The sequence below is a fragment of the Tamandua tetradactyla genome, chromosome 6 (assembly GCF_023851605.1).
Source record: "Tamandua tetradactyla isolate mTamTet1 chromosome 6, mTamTet1.pri, whole genome shotgun sequence".
In the NCBI taxonomy this organism is placed as follows: Eukaryota; Metazoa; Chordata; class Mammalia; order Pilosa; family Myrmecophagidae; genus Tamandua; species Tamandua tetradactyla.
The window spans coordinates 176,664,881-176,684,655 of NC_135332.1; the positions used below are offsets into that span (position 1 = coordinate 176,664,881).

Genomic DNA, 19,775 nt, shown 5'->3' on the forward strand with positions numbered 1-19,775 from the left:
CAAATTAAAACTATGTCTCTGAAAACATTAATCCTTCCTTAGTATCATCTACAGGGATAAAATTGAAATGAGGCCCGTGGGGAAATTGCCAGTAACTGCCAATTTTCCTAATGATAATAAGTTTATTTTAATTGCTAATATATTCCTAATTACTCTAGTTTTAAAATGTTTACTTTGCTGTCAATCATCTTCTTTGATTTATGTTCTTTGTGAAAAGACTTTGTCATATCAATCAATCCTTTTCAAGTTCCCTGGCAGCTGCTGAAATGATCTCACCTTTCTTGTCTCACAGCCGGGCTGGGTACCATTTGTCCAAAGCCAGAGAGGAACCTTACCCACAAAATCTTCTAGAATTCCTCATTGCTCACTTCAGCTTAGACAGAAGTAGTATTTTCAAGGCTTCGGCTACCTGATTGAAGAGGACTGACTCTGTCTATTTCAAACCCTATTTTTAATCTAATTTTCAGACTGCTCTATCTCTCACCTCCTGTGCCAAAAGCCCAGGATATATACATATTCTATGTGCAGTGTATGTACAAATGTGTATACAGCTATATATAGTTTTATACATATATATATCATCCATATATATATGTATATACATATATAAGCATATATATGTATATATATATATATGTATAGCAAGAGAGAAAGAGCCAAATAATTTTGTTTCGAAAACATGATGAAGTTACTGTAAAAATTCCTGATATGGGTGGACTCTAACTATATTAGAGTTCCATTAAACCATTAATTCATTCCTTCTTTTAGCAAGCATGAACTGAGCCCCTGGTGCTGTGGATAGAGTGGTGAACAAGATTGAAACTTTTTGAATTACCACAGAACTTATATCCTCATTCGGAGAGACAGAAATCAAGTAAACAAAAAGTACTGTATAAGATAACTGCAGATTATAGTATAGGCTATGAAAGCAAAATGAGGAGATAGAATAAGAGGGAGGAGGGCTACTTTTGGAGGTCAAGTTAGGTCATCCAATGTCACCTCTGAAAAAGGAGAAGGAACCAGTTATTTGAAGAGTTGAGGGAAGGTTTTTACCCCAGGGAGACAGAAATGCAAAAGCTCTCGGACTGGGGAGAGTTTAACCTCCTAAAGGACCAGAAAAAAGAGACTAGTCTAGAGGGGCAGGTTGAGCAAGAAGGAGAGCTTAAGGGGTTCGCAGGAGGAGATTGTCATGTAAGACCTTGTAGGGATACAGGGCATTATTCCAAATGTGATGGGAAGCCCTTAAATGGTATTGGGATGACACATTCTGATTCACATTTTTTAATGGTTATTTTAGTGGAGGGTGGGGGTGTGGGGGTGTGCCAAGAGTGGGTGCATGGGGGGCAGCTGAGAAGCTGCAGTAGCACTTTATGGGGCAGGGCACGGGGGTCTTGGACTAGAGAGTTGGCAGCAGTGATGGAGAGGTGGACACAGTCAGAGCAGTCTTGGAAAAAGAGACCCTGAGGAGAGGAGGGGAAGAATCAGTGACGCCTCTTCCTTGGTGACTGTGTTCCCTGAAATGAGGAGGATTGAAGGTGGGGACTTGTGCTGGTTTGAAAGGATGAGGCACCCTAGAAAAGCCATGTTTTAATCCTGACCCATCTCATGGAGTGGCCACTTCTCTTAATCCCTATTCAATTCTATAGGTTTGAAACGTGATTAGATTATCTCCGCAGAGATGTGACTCATCCAATTGTGGGCATTAACTTTTGATTAGATGGCTTCCATGGAGTTGTGACTCCACCCATTCCAGGTGGGTCTTGATTAGTTTACTGGAATCCTTTAAAAGAGGAAGCATTTTGGAGAGAGAGAGGGAGAGCCACGGCAGAGCCACGAGAACCACAAGAGCCCATGCAGCCAGAGACCTTTGGAGATGAAGAAGGAAAACACCCCTGGGGGAGCTTCATGGAACTAGAAGCCTGGAGAGAAAGTTAGCAGATGTCACCATGTTTGCCATGTGCCTCTCCAATTGTGAGAGAAACCCTGAATCCCATCAGCCTTCTTGAACCAAGGTATCTTTCCCTGGTTGCCTTAGATTGGACATTTCTATAGTCTTGCTTTATTTGGGACATTTTCACAGCCTTAGGAGTGTAAACTTGCAACTTAATAAAGTCCCCCTTTTAAAAGCTATTCCATTTCTGGTATATTGCATTCCAGCAGCTAGCAAACTAGGACAAGAATGGAGGAGGAACCAAAAGGATACATATATATAGTAAATATTATGAGATTTATAAGAATTGTCTCATGCGACTGTGGGGATGCTCAAGCCCAAATTCCACTGGGTAGGCTGTAAACTGGGAACTCTGATGGTTTTCAATGAATCTCCCAGGAGAAGCTGGTTGACTGAAGTAGACATGGAAATTCTCCCTCCTGACTGCTGAACTCACCACTTCTCCCTTGAAGGCTTCACCTGACTGAAAGAGGCTTCTCTCATTGTTGACGGCGATCTCCTCGGTGGCTGCTGGGTATGATCAGTCATAAGTGCAATCAACTGACTGATGACCAAAATCCACAAGATATCCTCACTGTAACAATCAGGCTGGCGCGTGCTTGAGTAGACAATGGAACACCATACCCTGGCCAAGCTGGCACATGAGCTTAACCATCACCGTAGCACTGTTCACATTGGACTGAATTATCTGTTCATTAGTCTGTGTCTCTCCTGAACTGTGAACTTTATGAGGACAGGATTCATGTTTTTTTTTTCCATTTTTGTTTCCCCAGCTCTCTTAGCACAGTGCCTGCCCCATAGAAGACCTTCACTAAATCAAAAACTATTTGCTGAAAGAATGATTAGATAAAATAATGCTTGGATTTTACTCGAAGTTCTAGATTAGCTGTTGTAAAGCAGAGATCAATGAGGGAAAGCTGGTAAAAATCACAACCATTACAATATAGTAAGATTTTAGCTATATATATTTACTTAGGGATTTTCATTGAGAATCAGCTTACATCAGCAGCCAAATGAATGAATCATAATGATTCATTCACTTATTCAACAAATGATGTTTGAGCAGCTCCTGTGTCAGGCCCTGCCGTCAGCACTTGGGATACATTGACAAACGAAACAAAGGTCACTGCCTTTTGATGCCAGCATTTCATAGAATGCGGCAGGCAGGGTGCGGGGCCCCACTGCCCTGGCGAGTCTTTCTTAGCACATCTTGCTGTTGCCAGGGTGACGACTGTGCCGTGGCCACCTCGTTGCACCTCTTTCTGCCAGAAGCTGCTGTGGACCCCAATCTTGTGGCCTGTCGGGGGACCACGCCTTCACTGAGCTCTTCCCACGGCCAGGCCCTGTGCTTCCAGCTTTGCTCTGTTCTCCCACTGCAGCCTCAGGCCGCCTCCGCAGGCAAGCATGATCACTGCCCCCGCTTTCCAGAGGAGGGGAGGGATGCTTAGAGGGTAAGTGACTCCCCTAAAGGCTTTCACTTAATAGGGGGGCCTGAGCCTCATGCCGCCAGGCCCCCAGGTCCACTCCATCAGCACCTAAATTTTAGGCTGTCTCTGGATCCTAGATTTACCTTTGGGAACTGGAGCTTCATTTACTCCAGACTCCATCCCACAAGGTCTGGGACGCTTTCCCCCAGGAGCTACTTGGTGTTCCTTGTTCGGAGCCATTGCTTCAGCATTTTCAGGGGCTCTCCTCTCTTTTCCTCTCCCCCCCTTACCCCCACTCACACACACTTAAACACACAAACATATCACAAACCTATATACACACACAATACCCTCATGCACACATGCACACGTGCACTCACAGAGACACACACTAACATGCACACTGAAAACGCATATACACGTATACCACTCACACTCTCTCGCAATACACACACGCACACACATCTCACACACATCACATCACAATATATTGTCACTTACTTGTTGTAAGTGACAAGTGAACCCCTCCAGAAAGGCTTGGGTGGGAAAAGAATATTTTGGTCTGAGTAACCTCAGCAGGTCAGGTGGGGGGCTCCAGGGCAGTCTAGAGGTAGGCCCTAGGAGCTCCCCCCTCTGCTGGTTCTGTGCTCCTCACCCATTGGCACCCGCCTCAGGCTCTGCTCTCAAGATGTTGCGACAGCACCTGATGTAAGTTTCTTCCAACTTAAAAGACAGCAGACGGGAGAGCCCTTCACCTCCAGCAACTGAACCCAAGCCTGCGGCCTGCTTCTCTTTAGCTCCAATTACACCCTCCATTTCTCAAACCGATTGCGGTTCCTAATCAGAGAGGGATGCCCTGACTGAAGCCGATCAGAGTCATCGCAGGAATGGAAGGCAGAGCCAGAAAAGGAGTGTATGAAATAACATTTTACTTAAATTTTACCAAAGAAACTTCGAAGTCAATGAAGGCTATAGAACCCAAACAATAGATATTCACACACTATCCCTTATCAGTTTCCAGATTTTGAATCTGGCTCAAAAGTTATTATTAAATTCTATTTTACAGGCTATAAGGAGGTCTTCATGCCAGAGTGAGGTGATCAGAAAGAAACCAAGGGATATGGCTCAAAACCCGAAGTCACTGGGTTTTCCTACCGTCAAGCTCTGCACACGTGGGCAAGTCCTCAAGTTGCTCTGCGCCTCTTCTTTAAAATGGTACGATAGTAATACATATTTTAAGAGCTGCTTGAAAATCAGATGAGATCAACTCTGTTAATGGGCTTTAAAAGATAGGAAGCACTTACAAACATCAGTGGCTTTTATTATTCCAAGTCGCATGTATTCGAAGTGGCAGGGATTGAGCTAAATTCTCTGCCAAAGCTTGCTCATCAGAATCACGTGGGCTTTCTTTTTTTCAGCTTTATTGACTTTTGAAAAGTTGAAGGTGATATATGCTCATTATAATGAATGAACAATACAAAGTTATATAAGAAAAAAGTTAATATTGTCTCCCAGCCATCCAAAGCCATACCCAGAAATAAACATTAACAGATTGTTTTTCTCTTCCATTCTATGCACATTCATATATAAACACATTTTCTTATTATTCATTTTATAAAAATAAGAACATACTGTACACATTACTCTAAAGCTTGCTTTTTTGTTTACCCCCTCCAACTTTAGTATGTATAAACAAGAGTGACAATTTTTAAAATAAAATACTTAATTCTAAAAGAGAGAAATCACAAGCCTGAAGACACTTCAGCCAATTGCTAGTCATAGTCACAGAAAACAATCTTCTAAGGGAAAACTGGCCAGTAAGACAGTTAAGCTTGTACTCTCAGCTATAAAGACAATCTTAAAATGCATTCTTTCTTTCCTCCAATGACAGCTAAATTACTCCCAGCAAGAGCTTAAGCACCGTTACTGGTAGCCCAGCTCTTAATGACAAAGGGGCTGAGTTACAGGTGACTGTGATAACCCTGCTGGGTCATCTTTGAAACAGAAGCAGGGAGCAAAAGTACCCAAAGTCGAGACTTCGTCTTAGAATGAAAGGTAACACAGGTCCTTAACCTCTTAAAAAAAGTAATTAAAACTTCAGTCACCAATAGTCAAGACTTTCATTCAGAAATGTTCCTTAAATATCAAATTTTTCTTCACAGATGCTATGTCCGTTTTCTTCACAATCTTCTCTTGTTACCACTGTATCTTCCACATCATCATTCTCTGATCAATTTCCCACCTTCCCAGGAATAAGTGATAAGGTTTGCAGGCGCACAACACAAACATAATCTGTTGGAGTGAGACATTGAATTTCTGAATAAACCCAATCCTAAATCCTGGGAAAAGGGAATTTTCTCCCATCAAAACACTGTTCTGAAAAATATGCGGCTGCATTTCTTCAGGTAAGTTCTGAATAGACAATAGCTTCTAAAATTCCCATTTCTTGAATGCTTATATCAGAAGGATTAAATAGTATTTCTGAAACAGCAAATCTCTCATTGGCCAAGCGAAGAATTTGTTCCCCAGATTTATTTTTTCCACTTACCACCATCTCTTCCTTTGGCCTACAAAAGCCCTTTTTAATTGAACTGAAATCAGGCAAAACATAGTCTAGCATTACTGTATTTTCTTCTCCTTTCAACTTTGCAATTTCCAGGCCTCTATAAAAATCCTGAGATGCATAGCATATACATCTTTTACTTGATTGATTACATGTGTTTCATCCGTAACATGCAACTGCCTGTAAGAAATGACCTCCTTTAGGTGATTGGTTAAGAGCTTTCCTCCCACATTTATCTGAATAGTTGCTTCCTTTTCTTTTTACTTCTACAATAAGGAACATGATGTGTAAAGGAATATCCGCTACCTACAACGATACAGCACAATTCAGAAGGATGGTCTCAGAAATACCCATGTGCACTGAGAGCTTGGAATTGATATTCTCCAAATAGGATTTCATTCATTGATTCTTGAATTGAAGTGAAGTTACAATATGGTTTCATGATAATAATATTAGTGTCCAAAAAATCAACCTGATACATTTCTTTTCCAAAAAGTTTATCCTAAACTTGTCTTTGAACATCCCAGTTCACCAAGTACCCCTTCTGAGAAGGAAGTCCAGAGGGATCTTTATTTCATCCATCAGGTTAGCTGAAAAGGTTTTAAGACGTTCTGTTTTTTGACCCGAACTCACAAGAGTAACCGAGACACTGTCGTGGCCGGAGCGGATTTGGCGTTGTAGGCTGGTTAACCGGCACCGACGCTGCCCGACCCTTCAGCTCGCACTGCTTAAACTGGGCTTTTCAAGATTAAAATGTATCATGACCATACTCCACGACATTTCCTATTTTTAAAAACTGCTAAACATTCGTTCGTATGGGTTACCTAAATAATGCAAGCAGTTTTTTTTTTTGTAAGTGAACTTTTTAGTTCAGAACAGTTATAAATTTATAGAAAAATTGCAATGATGGTACAGAGTTCTCATGAACCCTGCAGCCAGGTTCCCTTACTATTAATGTCTTATATTAGTAAGATACATTTTTTATAATTCATGAATTAATATTGATACATTTTTATTAAGTGAATTCTAGATCTTATTCATATTTCCTTAGTTTTTTTTTTTTTCAAATGTTCTTTTCCTGCTCCAGGAGCTCATCCAGGATCCCACATTACATTTAATTTTCATGTCTCCTTAGGTTGCGATGGCTTCTCGGACTTTCCTTGTTTTTAACAACCTTGGCAGTTTTGAAGGGTATTGATTGGTCTGGTATTTTGTAGGATTTCCCTTAATTGGAATTTGTTTGCTGTTTTTCTCATGATTGAACTGGCATTATGAGACCAAAGGTTGAAAGGTTTATTCTGTCCGGAACCTAAATTTTCTATAGCACATAATCTAACTCAACCTGTCTGGATAGCTCATTTAAACAATCTAAACACATGGAGCCCAGAATAAGAATGAGGGCCTGTAATCCTGTATAGCTTAATGTAATGCCTGGATACATCCTAGAATATACTAAGCAGATAATCAGAAAGTATTGACAAAGTCCTTTGAGGAATGGGAGAAAAAATATGGAACTATTAAACTTTACCATTACGGAAATCCCTGATACTGTGTCAAACATTAGGGACACCAAATCAGTAGGCCAAGCCCTTGATCTTGAGGCTTGCTCTTGTGAAGCCTATGTAGGAAGTGGATAAGCTTATACTACCTATAGGCATGCCTAAGACCTACTTCTGGAGGACCTCTTTAGTTGCTCAGATGTGGCCTTTCTTTCTCTAAGCCCAACTTTGCAAGTGAAATCATTGCCCTCCCCACTACGTGCGACATGACGTCCAGGGGTGAAAGTCTTCCTGGTGGTGTGGGTGATGGTTCCCCGGGATGAGTCTGCCCCTGGCACCATGGGATCGACAGTGCCATCCTGACCAAAAAGAAGCGCAAGAAATAAGGTATCAGTGGCTGAAAGAGCTCAAATGGAGGAGAGGCTACTCTGGAGGTCACTCTTAGGTAAGCTTCAGTTACACATCATAATGTGTCAAATCCCAACCAAAACCATTCCAGCCACTGGGATCTGTCCTGTAACTACTTGTTAAAGAGTGCTTCGAAAACTACTGTTTTTTTCTTTCTTTGCTTTGTATATGTGTTATATTATCCAACAAAAAAAGTTAAAAAAAAAAAAAGTTCCAGCCAACCCTAAAGAACATCTAGGACAATATTTGAGATTCTACAAATGTTCTATGCACTAGGGTAACTTTCCAGAAACCTACATTCTCCATATGGGTCCCTGGACCAAATAAGTCCTGAAACCTAGAGGGCCCAGCCTGTCCAAGACATCAGCTAGTTCTGTCTCCCTATTCCATATTACTCACAGCCCCTTCCAACATGAACAAGTTAGAATGGACATAGCCCAAATACCCCTAAAGAGTGGTAGAAAGACCAAATGTGATGGTGGAGTTTTATGAAGAAGGTAGGGTTTAACAAATGAGTTTGACTGCTGAATCATATTGATACTTCCTTTAGTCTCCAGCATTTTAGAGCAGTTAGAAGTAAAAACCAAAAATTGTGGAATTGTAACCCATGCCAAACTCTGAAATCTGCTCTATAACTAACTGTTGTACTGTGCTTTGAAATTTATTGCTTTTTTGTATATATGTTTTCACAAAAGAAAAAAATTGATTGTGATCATAAAAAAAAAAAATTATTCCTTATAGCCTCCAATGCTCTGGAGCAGCTAGAAGGAAAAATCTGAGATGATGGTATGATAGCCCATGACAAACTCTGAGATCTGTCCTGTAACTTCTTGTTGAAGTGTACTTTGAAACTATTGCTATTTTCTTTCTTTGCTCTGTATCTGTGTTATAATACACAATTTAAAAAGTTAAAAAAAAAAACTGGCTTTATGGGTTTGGGGGTAGACAACCAATGCCGTTTCCATCATATCGCACTAAGGGTGCATGCTGTCAGCATGACTTGTCACTGCTGGTCTTAGCCTGGGTCACCTGGCCGAAGTAGAAGTCCTCAGGTTTCTCCACTGTAGTTACTCCTTCCCTCCTTTCCATTCTGAATTCTTTGGAGGAAAGTCAGTATGTACAGCCGACACTTTAGGCTATGTTCCACCTCCTCAAGGGCCAGGGATCTACATTAATTATTTGCGATTCTTCTGCATGTAAGAATAGTCTGTTCTCCTGCATTTATTTATTTATTCAGTCATTCATTTATACCAGTATGGACTGAGGTATTTTTTTTGATATTTTGAGAATCTAATACTATTTTATTTTGTTGCTCAAATGATTCTAGCTTTGGCCATTTGAGTTCTTTCAAAGAGCCATTGTTTCTGCCTCTTTGATATATTCCCACAATAGTAGGTTGGTCTGTCTTTTCTTCCTTCCTTCTTACTTTCCTTCCTTCGTTTGTTCGTTCCTTCCTTCTCTCCTTCTTTCTTTTTCTTCCTTTTAATATTACTTTATTTTCTAGCATTTAAAGACAAGCCAGGCACATCATGTGTGTTTCCTGACACAGTGCTAGAATCAGCCATTTTTCCAAGAATCCCTAGTTCCTTTCATTGGAAAATGGTAGAGAAACCAAAATCTGGACAATAAGTTTTGTTTCTCCTGGGATGATGCTGCCTCTAGGTCTTCTCAACTGACAGAATGAGGAAATACATGTTTATGTACTAACCAGTGTTATATAGACACATCTGTAAGTATTTCTTTATCAGCTATCTGTATCTATATTAAGCTAAATGTGAGTTTATTCTGCTGTCTGCAACTCTAATCCATTATCACATGGGTCATTCTAACCTCCTTTCCTTGCTTATCTGTAACTCCCACTACAGCTGTGAGAAGCCTGGCTCCCACCATTCGCTCGCCATTAAATTGTTCAATTTCAGCCTGCACAGCAGTATCAGAACTGAGAAACAACTCCGTGAGCTAGAGTGCAATGCTCATGTGTAGTTTCTTTTGCCATTAGTCTTCCAGACTTTGCTCATTTCCACAGTTACTTGGGCTAGAACTTTTCCACCTCTCCCCTTTTCAGTGAAGTTGTTTCATACATTTGCAATGTAGCTAATATGTTTTGTCACATTCTGTATTCATCCTGGGATTCTCAACCTCCTAAATGATTGTTTTTGATTTGCATATATTAAGATTCACTCTTTGAACTGTAAAGTTCAGGACAGTTTTTGAAATCTAGAATGCAATATCTTACACAGCCTTACAGAGTCTAAATTTCAATGAGTGTGGCCAGGGTATCAGAATGACGGACACATTTGTGATTAGCCAGATTTGAGGAGTGTCTGTCTAGCCCACCATGAGGACCTTTTTAACACTGAGATTCTGAAGCTGAGGATTAAACATCATAGTAAGGATGTTAGGATCATACTAGAAGATGTTTATAAGTCTCATCTCTTCACATGCAGAGCTATTACCAGATTCTGAAAGCCACCCCACAGCATTCCAGACAGAAATGGTAGCCAAGCAAGAATACCATGGATTTAGCATACATTGATGCTAAATATCTATGGACAAAATGTCAACAATGAAACAATAAGAAATCCTTTGGGTTTACATATTTAGGTGCACAGACAGTAGCTGACGCAGACCTGTGCCACTGTCACCTCTCCACAGTTTCGGTTTCCAGGTGCAGTTCAGGAAGAACAGCCACAGTGATGATGGTGATGCTGAAGCCGACGGCAGTGATGGGGGTACCTTTATCTGTACCCCCGACTCGGTGCCAGAAACCCCCTAGACATTTATATATGTTACCTCTAAATGCAGTGGTCCTGCTCAACTGTTATTATTTACTCTCCATTCCAAAATTAGAGAACAGGCTCCAAGAGGTAAAGCAACTTGCCCAAGTAACCCTGACAGCAAGTGATCCATACAGGATTCATACCCACATCCGTCAGAATCCAAAGACCCTGGCTTGTCGCTACATCAACCTGCCTCACTCTGGAATCAGGCTCCTGCGCTGGCTGCCATGGAAAATTACCCTTGTTTAGGCCGCAGACTTTTGATTAGATAAGAATCTAAGAAGATTCTAAGAAGAGGGTTTTGTTGCTAGAAAAGCAAAAGAATTTCTGTTTTTAAAAGTCTTTCATGTGAGGCCATCTCATAGCCCTGAGCCCCTGGAACCAGGTGTCATCCTGGCTTGCAGGTCAGGTTTGCTTGAACCATCACAGTGCCATACACACACCGGGCACTTTGGATGTGTTGGCAGGTGAGTGGGTGGGTAGATGGGTGAGCGGATGAATGATTGGGAAGATCAATGGACAGATAAATAGATGGATATACTAGTGGGTTAAATTTTTCCTAGAGCACAACAAATATTTGTTAAATTAATAAATGTGAAAATAGATTTTCAGCTTATTCTGGACCATATTTAGCTGTGGCACAGTGAAACTGAATCTTCAGCTGGCTTCGTATTTTGTTTTTCTTATCTTGAAGTGAAAGAAACTTCCTCCTTCCAAATCTTGCATCTCATCCCTTCTAGTCTAATTATGGACAAAATTTAAAGGTACATTTAAATCTCTCTACCAAACTATTGGTTTAAAAGAAGACATGGATTTTTGCCTTGTAAAACAGTAGAAATGCTTTTGGGGTCTCACAGCTTCACTAACGCTCAGTAACCATGTCTGTGAAGCAGTTTTGTAATTCATCCCTTCCCGGCCTCCAGAGCTGCAAAAGAGGGTCCAGAAAGGAAATAAATAGCAGCCGGCTTTGTGAACCATGTGTTACTACACCAAGATAGTGCCTTATTATCATCTTTCTATTCTGAAATAATCAATGACAGAGGTTACCATCACAATCTGATTATGAAGGCACATTCATCTGATCATTTATTTTATATATATGGGGAGAGCACCTGCTGTATTACATATCAGATGCTTTTGTGGGAATTGGGAATCCAACTAGATCAAAAGCTCTCTGCTCTCATGCAGCCGACAGGGTAGTAAGAGGACAGACAATTAACTTGTACACAAATTAACGAGACATTTTTGAATGTTAGAATGTATAAAACAAGTAGAACAGAGAGATGGTTTTGAGAGTCATGGTTAGGGGGATCAGAGAAGGTCTTCCTGAGAAGGTGATATTTGAGCTCAGACGTGAATGACGAGAAGATTGGAGGGCAGGGAGTTCCAGGCATTTGCAAAGGTGGACAAGAGCCTGGCAGATCTGAGGAATTTGTGAAGGCCCATGTGGCTGGAGGGAAGAGAGCTGGGGAGGGTCGTTCTAGATATATAAAATTGAAGAGCAGAATCATGCAGAAGACACAGCAGCCTGTGGTCCAAGGCAAGGTGTTTGGAGATCATTTCTGGAACCATGAGAAACCAGTGTAGGATTTAAATAGTGAGTGATGTAATGTGATTCACCTTTTTAAAGAGTTGTTCTGACTGCTATAGGGAAAGCAGATAGGAGATGGTAGGGGCGTGGCAGGGGAGTGTGAAGGGGGGCGGGAGACTAGTCTGCAGAGCACCGGTTCCATCTTAGAGAAAGTGGTGGCAGCAGAAATAATGAGGAGTGGGGGATGTTGTATTAACTGGGGGGCAGTAAGCCAGCAGGGCTTACTGATTATTTGAAATAGGGGAGAGAGAATTTAGGTAACTTGTCCCTAAGTCATAGAGATAAACTCATTTGTTAAAAGAAAAAAGAAAAGAATTTGTACCATAAATATAACTAGCTCTCCCTGTGGCCTTAGACATTTAGTTCTCCCTTCTGGACTCTAGTTTCCTCATCATTAAAAGAAAAGTTTGAATTAGATCATTTTGGAGCTTCATAACTGGTGAGTTCTCAGAACTGACCGCAGTCATTCAGGTCATTTAGGAGATTAAAACTAATAATAATAGATCGTGATCCAGGGGTAAGAGGACAGCAGTTAAGAAAGACGCACATAGATCAAAAGATATTCTGATGTCTTGAAATTATGCAGCAGAGTCATTAGGCAGCCAAAACACAGTTCTCGCCCAGGGTCGGTTGCCAGTCTCTTCTGAGAGCTCCCAAGTGCTGGCACCATAGCTGCCCCATGGTGGCCTTCTGTCCCATAGACTCTATTCCTGGGGTCCATTTGCCCACCTCCCCACTGCCAAGAGTGGTTGGTGGCACTGGGCACCAACTTCTTACTTTCCGCTTCTCTCTCTTGCCCTGGGGGGGAAATGTCCATTTGAGGCAAACAGGAGGGGCAAAGATGATTACAACACACAAGATTATAGCTCAGAATCAAATAAGCAAGCACTGCCTATATTTTCTCACTTACAAATACAGATATCTGTACAAGGAGACACTTTCAACAGTGAAAATTGAACAAATCAACAACTCTAGGACAGAACCACGTCCTGCCCTGGGGCTATAAATCTATCATGCTGGAGAGTGAGGCAGGAGAGATGAGGAAAGGATGAGGCAGCTGTAGCATGGGCCAGGTAGCTGCAGAACCACAGAGAAAAGTAAGGGTAGGGGGGCAGAGGAGGTGATGTGGAGAGAAAGTGGGATACAGAAAGAGAAAAACGTCAGAGAGAGTCAGAGTTAGAAAGTACAGAAAAAGGAGAAATGGAGGGGGTGGGGACAGACTATTCAGCACTATTATTCCATTGTGCCCCAAAGGACAGATGTTATAGATTCCTCCAACACATATCTGTATATCTAATATGAACACATACAAACATGTAAAGATGAATTTAATCTGTAAGTAAATATACATGTACATAATAATACATGCATTTAAATATATAAGTGTGCGTGTTTGTGTATGTGTGTTATATAACATACTGTGTACAGGGAACTGTTCACAATGTTGGAGATATGTTGGTAAAATACCAACAACAACAACAACGAAAGCAGTCTCTGCCCTCATGAAGCTTATCTTCAAATACAAAGACAAGCAAACAAACCAATAAGCAGGTACCCACGTGGCCTGTCAGTGGCATTAAGTGCTACGGGAGAAAGGCGAGCAGGGGAAGGGGGCTGGGTGGGGGGAGGGGGAGGCGTTTGTATTGCAGGAGGTGGCATTTGAGGAGAGGCCCGAGGCAACCCGTAGTGCATATCTCGGGGAGAGGGCGCCAGGCAGGGGCGCAGCTGGTGCAAACACCCTGATACTGCGGTTGACCCAGCATGTCCCAGGAATTAATAAAGACGTGAACCAGTGAGGTAGGAGGAGACATTGGGTTGGGAAAGTGTATCTAGAAGGCAGGAATGCACAACGTGCTCCATGGTCCCACACGTCTGATTCTTGTTTCAGCAGCATTTAGATACACAGACCTGACCTGGGGAGTATCTCCATTTCTTCAGCCTCAGAACAGCCTCCAACTTCCTCTCCAGTTGCAATCTCCAGGACCATATTCTTGGTGATTCCTGTTTCTGGGGCCAGTTAACACAGTTTTTTTTGCAGTTGTTATTGTTAGCTTCTCGTTGCCAACCGACCATGAGCTTCGAGTCCACGAGAATTATTCTGATGACGTGGAGACCTTCTTCAACCGCCTGGTCAAGCTGAGTCTGTGAGTGACCGGAGGTGGTGCGGGTGGGTGGGGAGGGATATTCCTCAGGGGTCAGGGAAGGCCTCTCCAAGGAGCTAGTTAAACGATGAGAGAAAGTTGGCCATAAGAAGAGCACTGCAGTCAGTGTCCCACGGCTGCAAAGGCCCTGAGGCAGAGTGAGCTTGGCACCTTGTAGAAAAAGTAAGAATTGTGACCATGGTATAGTGAGCAAGATGAGATGTGAGGTGGGATGGAATACTTTTTAACAGAGAAGTGAAGGGATCTGATGTGCGTTTTTAAAAGATTGCTCTAGCTGCTGTGTAGAGACTTGGTTGAAGTCTGGCCAGAGCAGAAAGGAGTAGAAAAAATAGAAAGGGGGTAGAAAATTAGGAAAATTTCTCTGCCCTGGTACAAGTTGCTCCTGTTTCTTCAAATGTCGTCCCATTTTCTTCACTTGCCAAATTCATACTCCTTCTGTAACAATATATAAGAACTAGCCCCAGTAGATCTATTCCCAATAGATCCCTCCTTTTGAATTATTATTTTTTTTTTTACATGGGCAGGCACTGGGAACTGAACCTGGGTCTCCGGCATGGCAGGTGAGAACTCTGCCACTGAGCCACCATTGCCTGCCCTGAATTACCTTTTGACAATAGTCAAAAGGTAGAAATAAATCAAATGTCCATCAGTGGGTGAATGGACAAACAAAACATGGTCCTGATACATGTGTTCTGATACATGCTACAGCGTGGATGAATCATGAAACATTGTGCTGTGAAAGAAGCTAGTTACAGGCCATATATGACATGATTCCATTCATATGAATCATCCAGAAGAAAGAAATCCATATAGACAGAAAGCAGATTTGTGGCTGCTACAGGCTGGGTGGAAGAGGGAATGGGGAATAGTTGCTAATGGGTCCAAAGTTTCCTTTCGGAGTGATGAAAATATTTTGGGACTTGATAACAGTGGTGTTTGCACAACACTGAATGCATCAGATGTCCTTGCATTGTACACTTTAAAATGATTATTTTTATAGTACGCGAATTTCACCTCAATAAAACAAAATTCAACAACAAAGGAAAAAGTATATTTAATATATTTTTATTCTTTTAGCACACAAGATATTAGTATTCTGACCACCTTAATTCAAAAGGAGGGATCTATTGAAAAGATACTCAGAGACCTGAGGGAAGAGCCCAGCACAGGCCCTGGGGAAGCCCAGCAGCATGAGCCCCTGTTCCTGGGGTCTCCCTCATGGCTCTATTCCAACCACCTTCTACCGCTGGGAGAAGGAGGGTCTGGTCAGCTGATCCGTGTCTGACGCTCCACTGGCCCAGGATTAAGGTCTGGGTTTGCGATCACAGCCCCATCCACTGGCCCAGGATTTAAGGTCTGGGTTTGCGATCACAGCCCCATCCACTGGCCCAGAATTTAAGGTCTGGGTTTGCGATCACAGCCCCATCCACTGGCCCAGGATTTAAGGTCTGGGTTTGCGATCACAGCCCCATCCACTGGCCCAGGATTTAAGGTCTGGGTTTGCGATCACAGCCCCATCCACTGGCCCAGAATTTAAGGTCTGGGTTTGGGATCACAGCCTCATCCAATCCATGGACTGAGGAGGGTAATTTTCCATAGAATGAGGTGTCATGGGAACCAGAAGAGAAAGGAAAGGGTACTGGACAGGTCAAGACGATGTCCACCACAAACACCTCCATGCTCCTACATTCTTTCAGCAACACGCACCTAGTCAACATCTACTGAACCTGGCCACTACTGGGCCCTGGGCAGGCACTGGGGATAGAGGGAAGGCCACGACCGAGGTGGTCTCTGCCCTCACTGAGCCTGTAGTCATGAGGAAAGGTGGACATTGGCCTTTTGCCTGTGGGCTGAGGCCTTTGCAGAGGAAGGACAGAGGCCCCTGGACCTGAGCAGCAGCTCTGTCTGCCTCTGCAATCCAGGTGGAGGTGAGAACATCAGCTCTCTTCTGGCCACCGTGGGCACCTGGAATCCCCTCTATCTCCTGCTTATCACACAGCTGCCACTGCTTCTTTAGTTGTTTACCTCACACACTGGATTATGAGCTCTTGAGTGACATGGAACCCAAGAACTAGCACAGGGGCTAAGAGTAGAAAGGAAAAAGAAAGGGAAGAAGGGAGAGAAGATGGGAAGGAGGTAGGGGAGAAGAGAAGAAAGGAGGAATGACACATTGATACACTGGACAGATTAGATTTGAATTTATGTCTTGCTTCTCTTCTAACAAAGAGTCTTTACAAATGAACTTTTCCTTATGAGGCCATCTTGGTGCCAACGCTGGGGGGTTGGGAGGGGATGACTTTTATGTAGTGTGACAGCTGGTGGCACTCCCCTTAAAATAAATGATAGCAGGAGGCTGGGCCAGTCATCTGGTAGACCCCTCGACTTCCAACAGGGCAACGGCCACATGATGGACCACAGATGGTGGCTGCATCCATGTCCAGAGTTCTTCTCTCTAGGTGGCCTGCTTTCACAGCACAGCAACCCGGTAGCCAGACCGTTTTCTTGGATAAAACCCAAGATGTTGGCAGTGGTTATCTTTGAGTTGAGGAATTATGGGTAATTGTTCTTCTCTTCTACTTATTCTTGTTTTCTATTGTTTACTTTTATTTAAATAAAAAGGATTGTGACTCACTTTCAAAATAAAGAAAATCAAAGGAAAGAAGTCACTCTTTTCTCATGCCACTATAGCAGCTCATTTTCTCTTTCTTGGTCTCCTCTATGACAATAAAACGATAATACCTGTCCTTACTGTAGCTAGCACTTCAGAGAGGGACACATGCCTGAATTATAGATGAGAAAAATGAGATTCCACAAAGCTGAGTGTCACAAAGCCATCAATGGCAGAGCAGCCAGAAGTCAAGCCTGTGTCTTTAGACTTCAAAACCCATGTTTCTGCCTTTATACCACTCTGCCTGATGTTGAATATTGGAAGAAGAATTTGTTCAGCAGATGGATACAGCCTTGGCCATTCAAAACTCAGCCCGCTGCACTTTTCTCCCTTCTCCCTCTCACCATCTCATCTGACTGAGAAATTCAAATGCCTCCAGAAGTCAGAAAGGCCATCCCTGCCACCACCTCCTCTACTAGTGGAAGTGGCAGCTCTCACTTTAGAAGAGTTTACTGTTTATCTGGCATTGTGTCAAGCACTAACTCATTGAATTGTCAGAAAAATGTGAAGCATTAGTAGTATTTCCATCCCATTTTAGAGATGATAAAATGAGGCTTGGAAAGGTGACATATGTACCCGAAGTGATATGGCAGTTGAGTAGCAGGTAACAGCCCAGCTCCGGGTCCCAGCTGACACCAGAGCTGGAGTAACAGGCTGTCCTACTCTACAAGTGTGCAAAGGATGTGACTCAGCAGAGCAAAAACCAGAAAAGGGCGAAGGGGGAGCTGCAGGTGAGTGGGCTTTGATTTTTCCTCTAGTGGAATAGAAAAGAGACAAAAAAAGTAGTTTCTGGCACTTCGTTTCAGCTTTCTCCCCCACAGTAGATCATTTGCAGCCTGAATTTGAGCTGCTCCCACACAAAATTCTGCATTGAAAATGGAGTCCTGAGGCACCAGCCTTTGTTTCCCCTTGTGTTTCATTCTCTTTGGCCTTTGTTTCATTTAAGGCTGCAAAAGGAGAAGAAAATTTTTGCAATGTAGCTGCCAGCTTTGAGCACCTACCTGCTAAGGTGCCCCCCACCCCCAAGGTAACCCGGCTGACTCTCTAACAGGTGTAGCTTGCAGCTGTAGCAGATTTCACCCAGCATGGAACAGATGGAGGGGATGCAGCCATCTCAGTGGGGTGGATTTTTAAAAACTACATGACGAGGTGGTCATTGAGGCCTGGTCGGGAAAATGTGGCATCGATGCAAAGCATGCCAAGTTGGCAGGTGTCTGTGTCTTTGGAATCGTGTGTGAGCCATAGTGGAACTCCTTTTTGGGGTGGTGATGGGCCTCCCCTGCAGCCCAGGTGAATCATTTTGCATCTGAGTTGCTTTGAAGTAGCTACAGTAGGTATCTGCAGGGAGAAGCGTTATTAGGCAGAGGCTTAATTTTCTAGGGTAGAAGCTCGCCCCCGCCGTTTATGAGTCAGGTGAACTAGGGCGAGTTGTGCATCCTCCCTGAGATTCACCTTCGTTCCCTTTAAAATGTGCACGGGGCAGCATTCCACAGAGACCACGCCTATCCCCGTGCTGTCCTACATTGCTGACCACGAAGCATGGGTGGGGCTCACGCGCACTGTAGGTGTGTGAACATGGGATATGGCACTCCCCGGCCGGGGCCGGTTAAGACATTATCCCAGGCCACCTGGGAGACCATCCACAGGTGAGAGCACGGCCCCGAGAGGCAGAGGGCTGCTGGCCCAGCGCAGATGTTTCCCAGCTATGCCTTCGGCGCCAGCTGACGCAGGCGAGGGCAGGCCTCGGCAGGACCACGGGAGGATCGGAGATGAGGCAGGCAAAGCGCCTGGCATGTAGTGGCTGCGCCATTGAGGTGGCAGCTCGTTCTATGAGCTGTGTGAGCATCCCCAGATGCAGCTCCTGAGGTGGAGTGGACAATGTCAGGTGATGTCTTTCCTGTATCACATCTTGTTCATGCAAAGTCTCCCAGGAACTTGGTTTGAGAAGTTGAGCTATGAGAAAAAAGGTCAAGGTCACCCTTGTCCCTGAAATAGGACCCTTCTTATTTAATCGTTTGCCTCACTGAGACCTTCTGGTGGTGAAGGCGTCTCTGGAGAGAGTGACACCTGCAGATTTGACGCTCCAGTCACCACGTCCTGCGCCTTCACCCTGTTAGTCACAGTAACAGCAGAGGAGGAAGGGCTTCGGGGTCACACGGACCTGGGGTAGAATTCCAGGTCTCATCCTCAGTGGCCGTGGGAAAGGTAGTAACTCTCTGTAATACCTGCCTTAAGGGGATACTATGAGGTTTAAGAGATCGTATGATACGAGAAAAAAAGCTGGAAGTAAAAACCTAAAATTGTGGAATTATAACCCATAAAAAACTGTGAAATCTTTTCTACAACTAATTGTTGTGATGTACTTTGAAATGTATTGCTTTTTTGTATATATGTTATTTTTCACAAAAAAGAAAAAATAGTCGATTGTGATGATAAATGCACAGCTATATGATGATACTGTGAACCATTGATTGTACACATTGGATGTCTAGATGTATGCAAATATATAATAGATATCAATCAAAAATGCAAAAATTTAAAAAAGAAAGAGCATACGATGCAACGCAGCTCCAGGCACACAGTAGGCTCCTCACAGCTCTATTTCCTGTTACTCTTCACTCATTATCAGTGTGGTCGATTTTTCAGCTTCTTTTCACTCTTCTTTTGGTACTTTGCTTCTTTCTTGGCTTTCAAGAACAGAGCACCATGCCACAAATTCTGTGAAC

At 43.1% G+C, this 19,775-nt stretch overlaps 1 protein-coding gene and 1 pseudogene across 3 annotated transcripts in view; both read right to left on the reverse strand.

Annotated features, from left to right (window-relative positions):
* Positions 1 to 5,515: 5,515 nt before the first annotated feature.
* LOC143686894 (actin-related protein 6 pseudogene) lies at positions 5,516 to 18,859 on the reverse strand (annotated as a pseudogene).
* Positions 15,469 to 19,775, reverse strand: part of TMEM71 (transmembrane protein 71) — a 45,389-nt gene continuing 41,082 nt past the window's right edge. For 2 of the 3 annotated variants that reach the window (XM_077167727.1, XM_077167728.1), the window contains one exon: positions 15,469 to 19,767. In XM_077167727.1, coding sequence (XP_077023842.1) covers position 19,767 — 1 coding nt within the window. In that variant the 3' untranslated portion in view covers positions 15,469 to 19,766. The remainder of the gene's footprint in view (positions 19,768 to 19,775) is intronic. The other variant, XR_013178539.1, reaches the window with a different exon arrangement.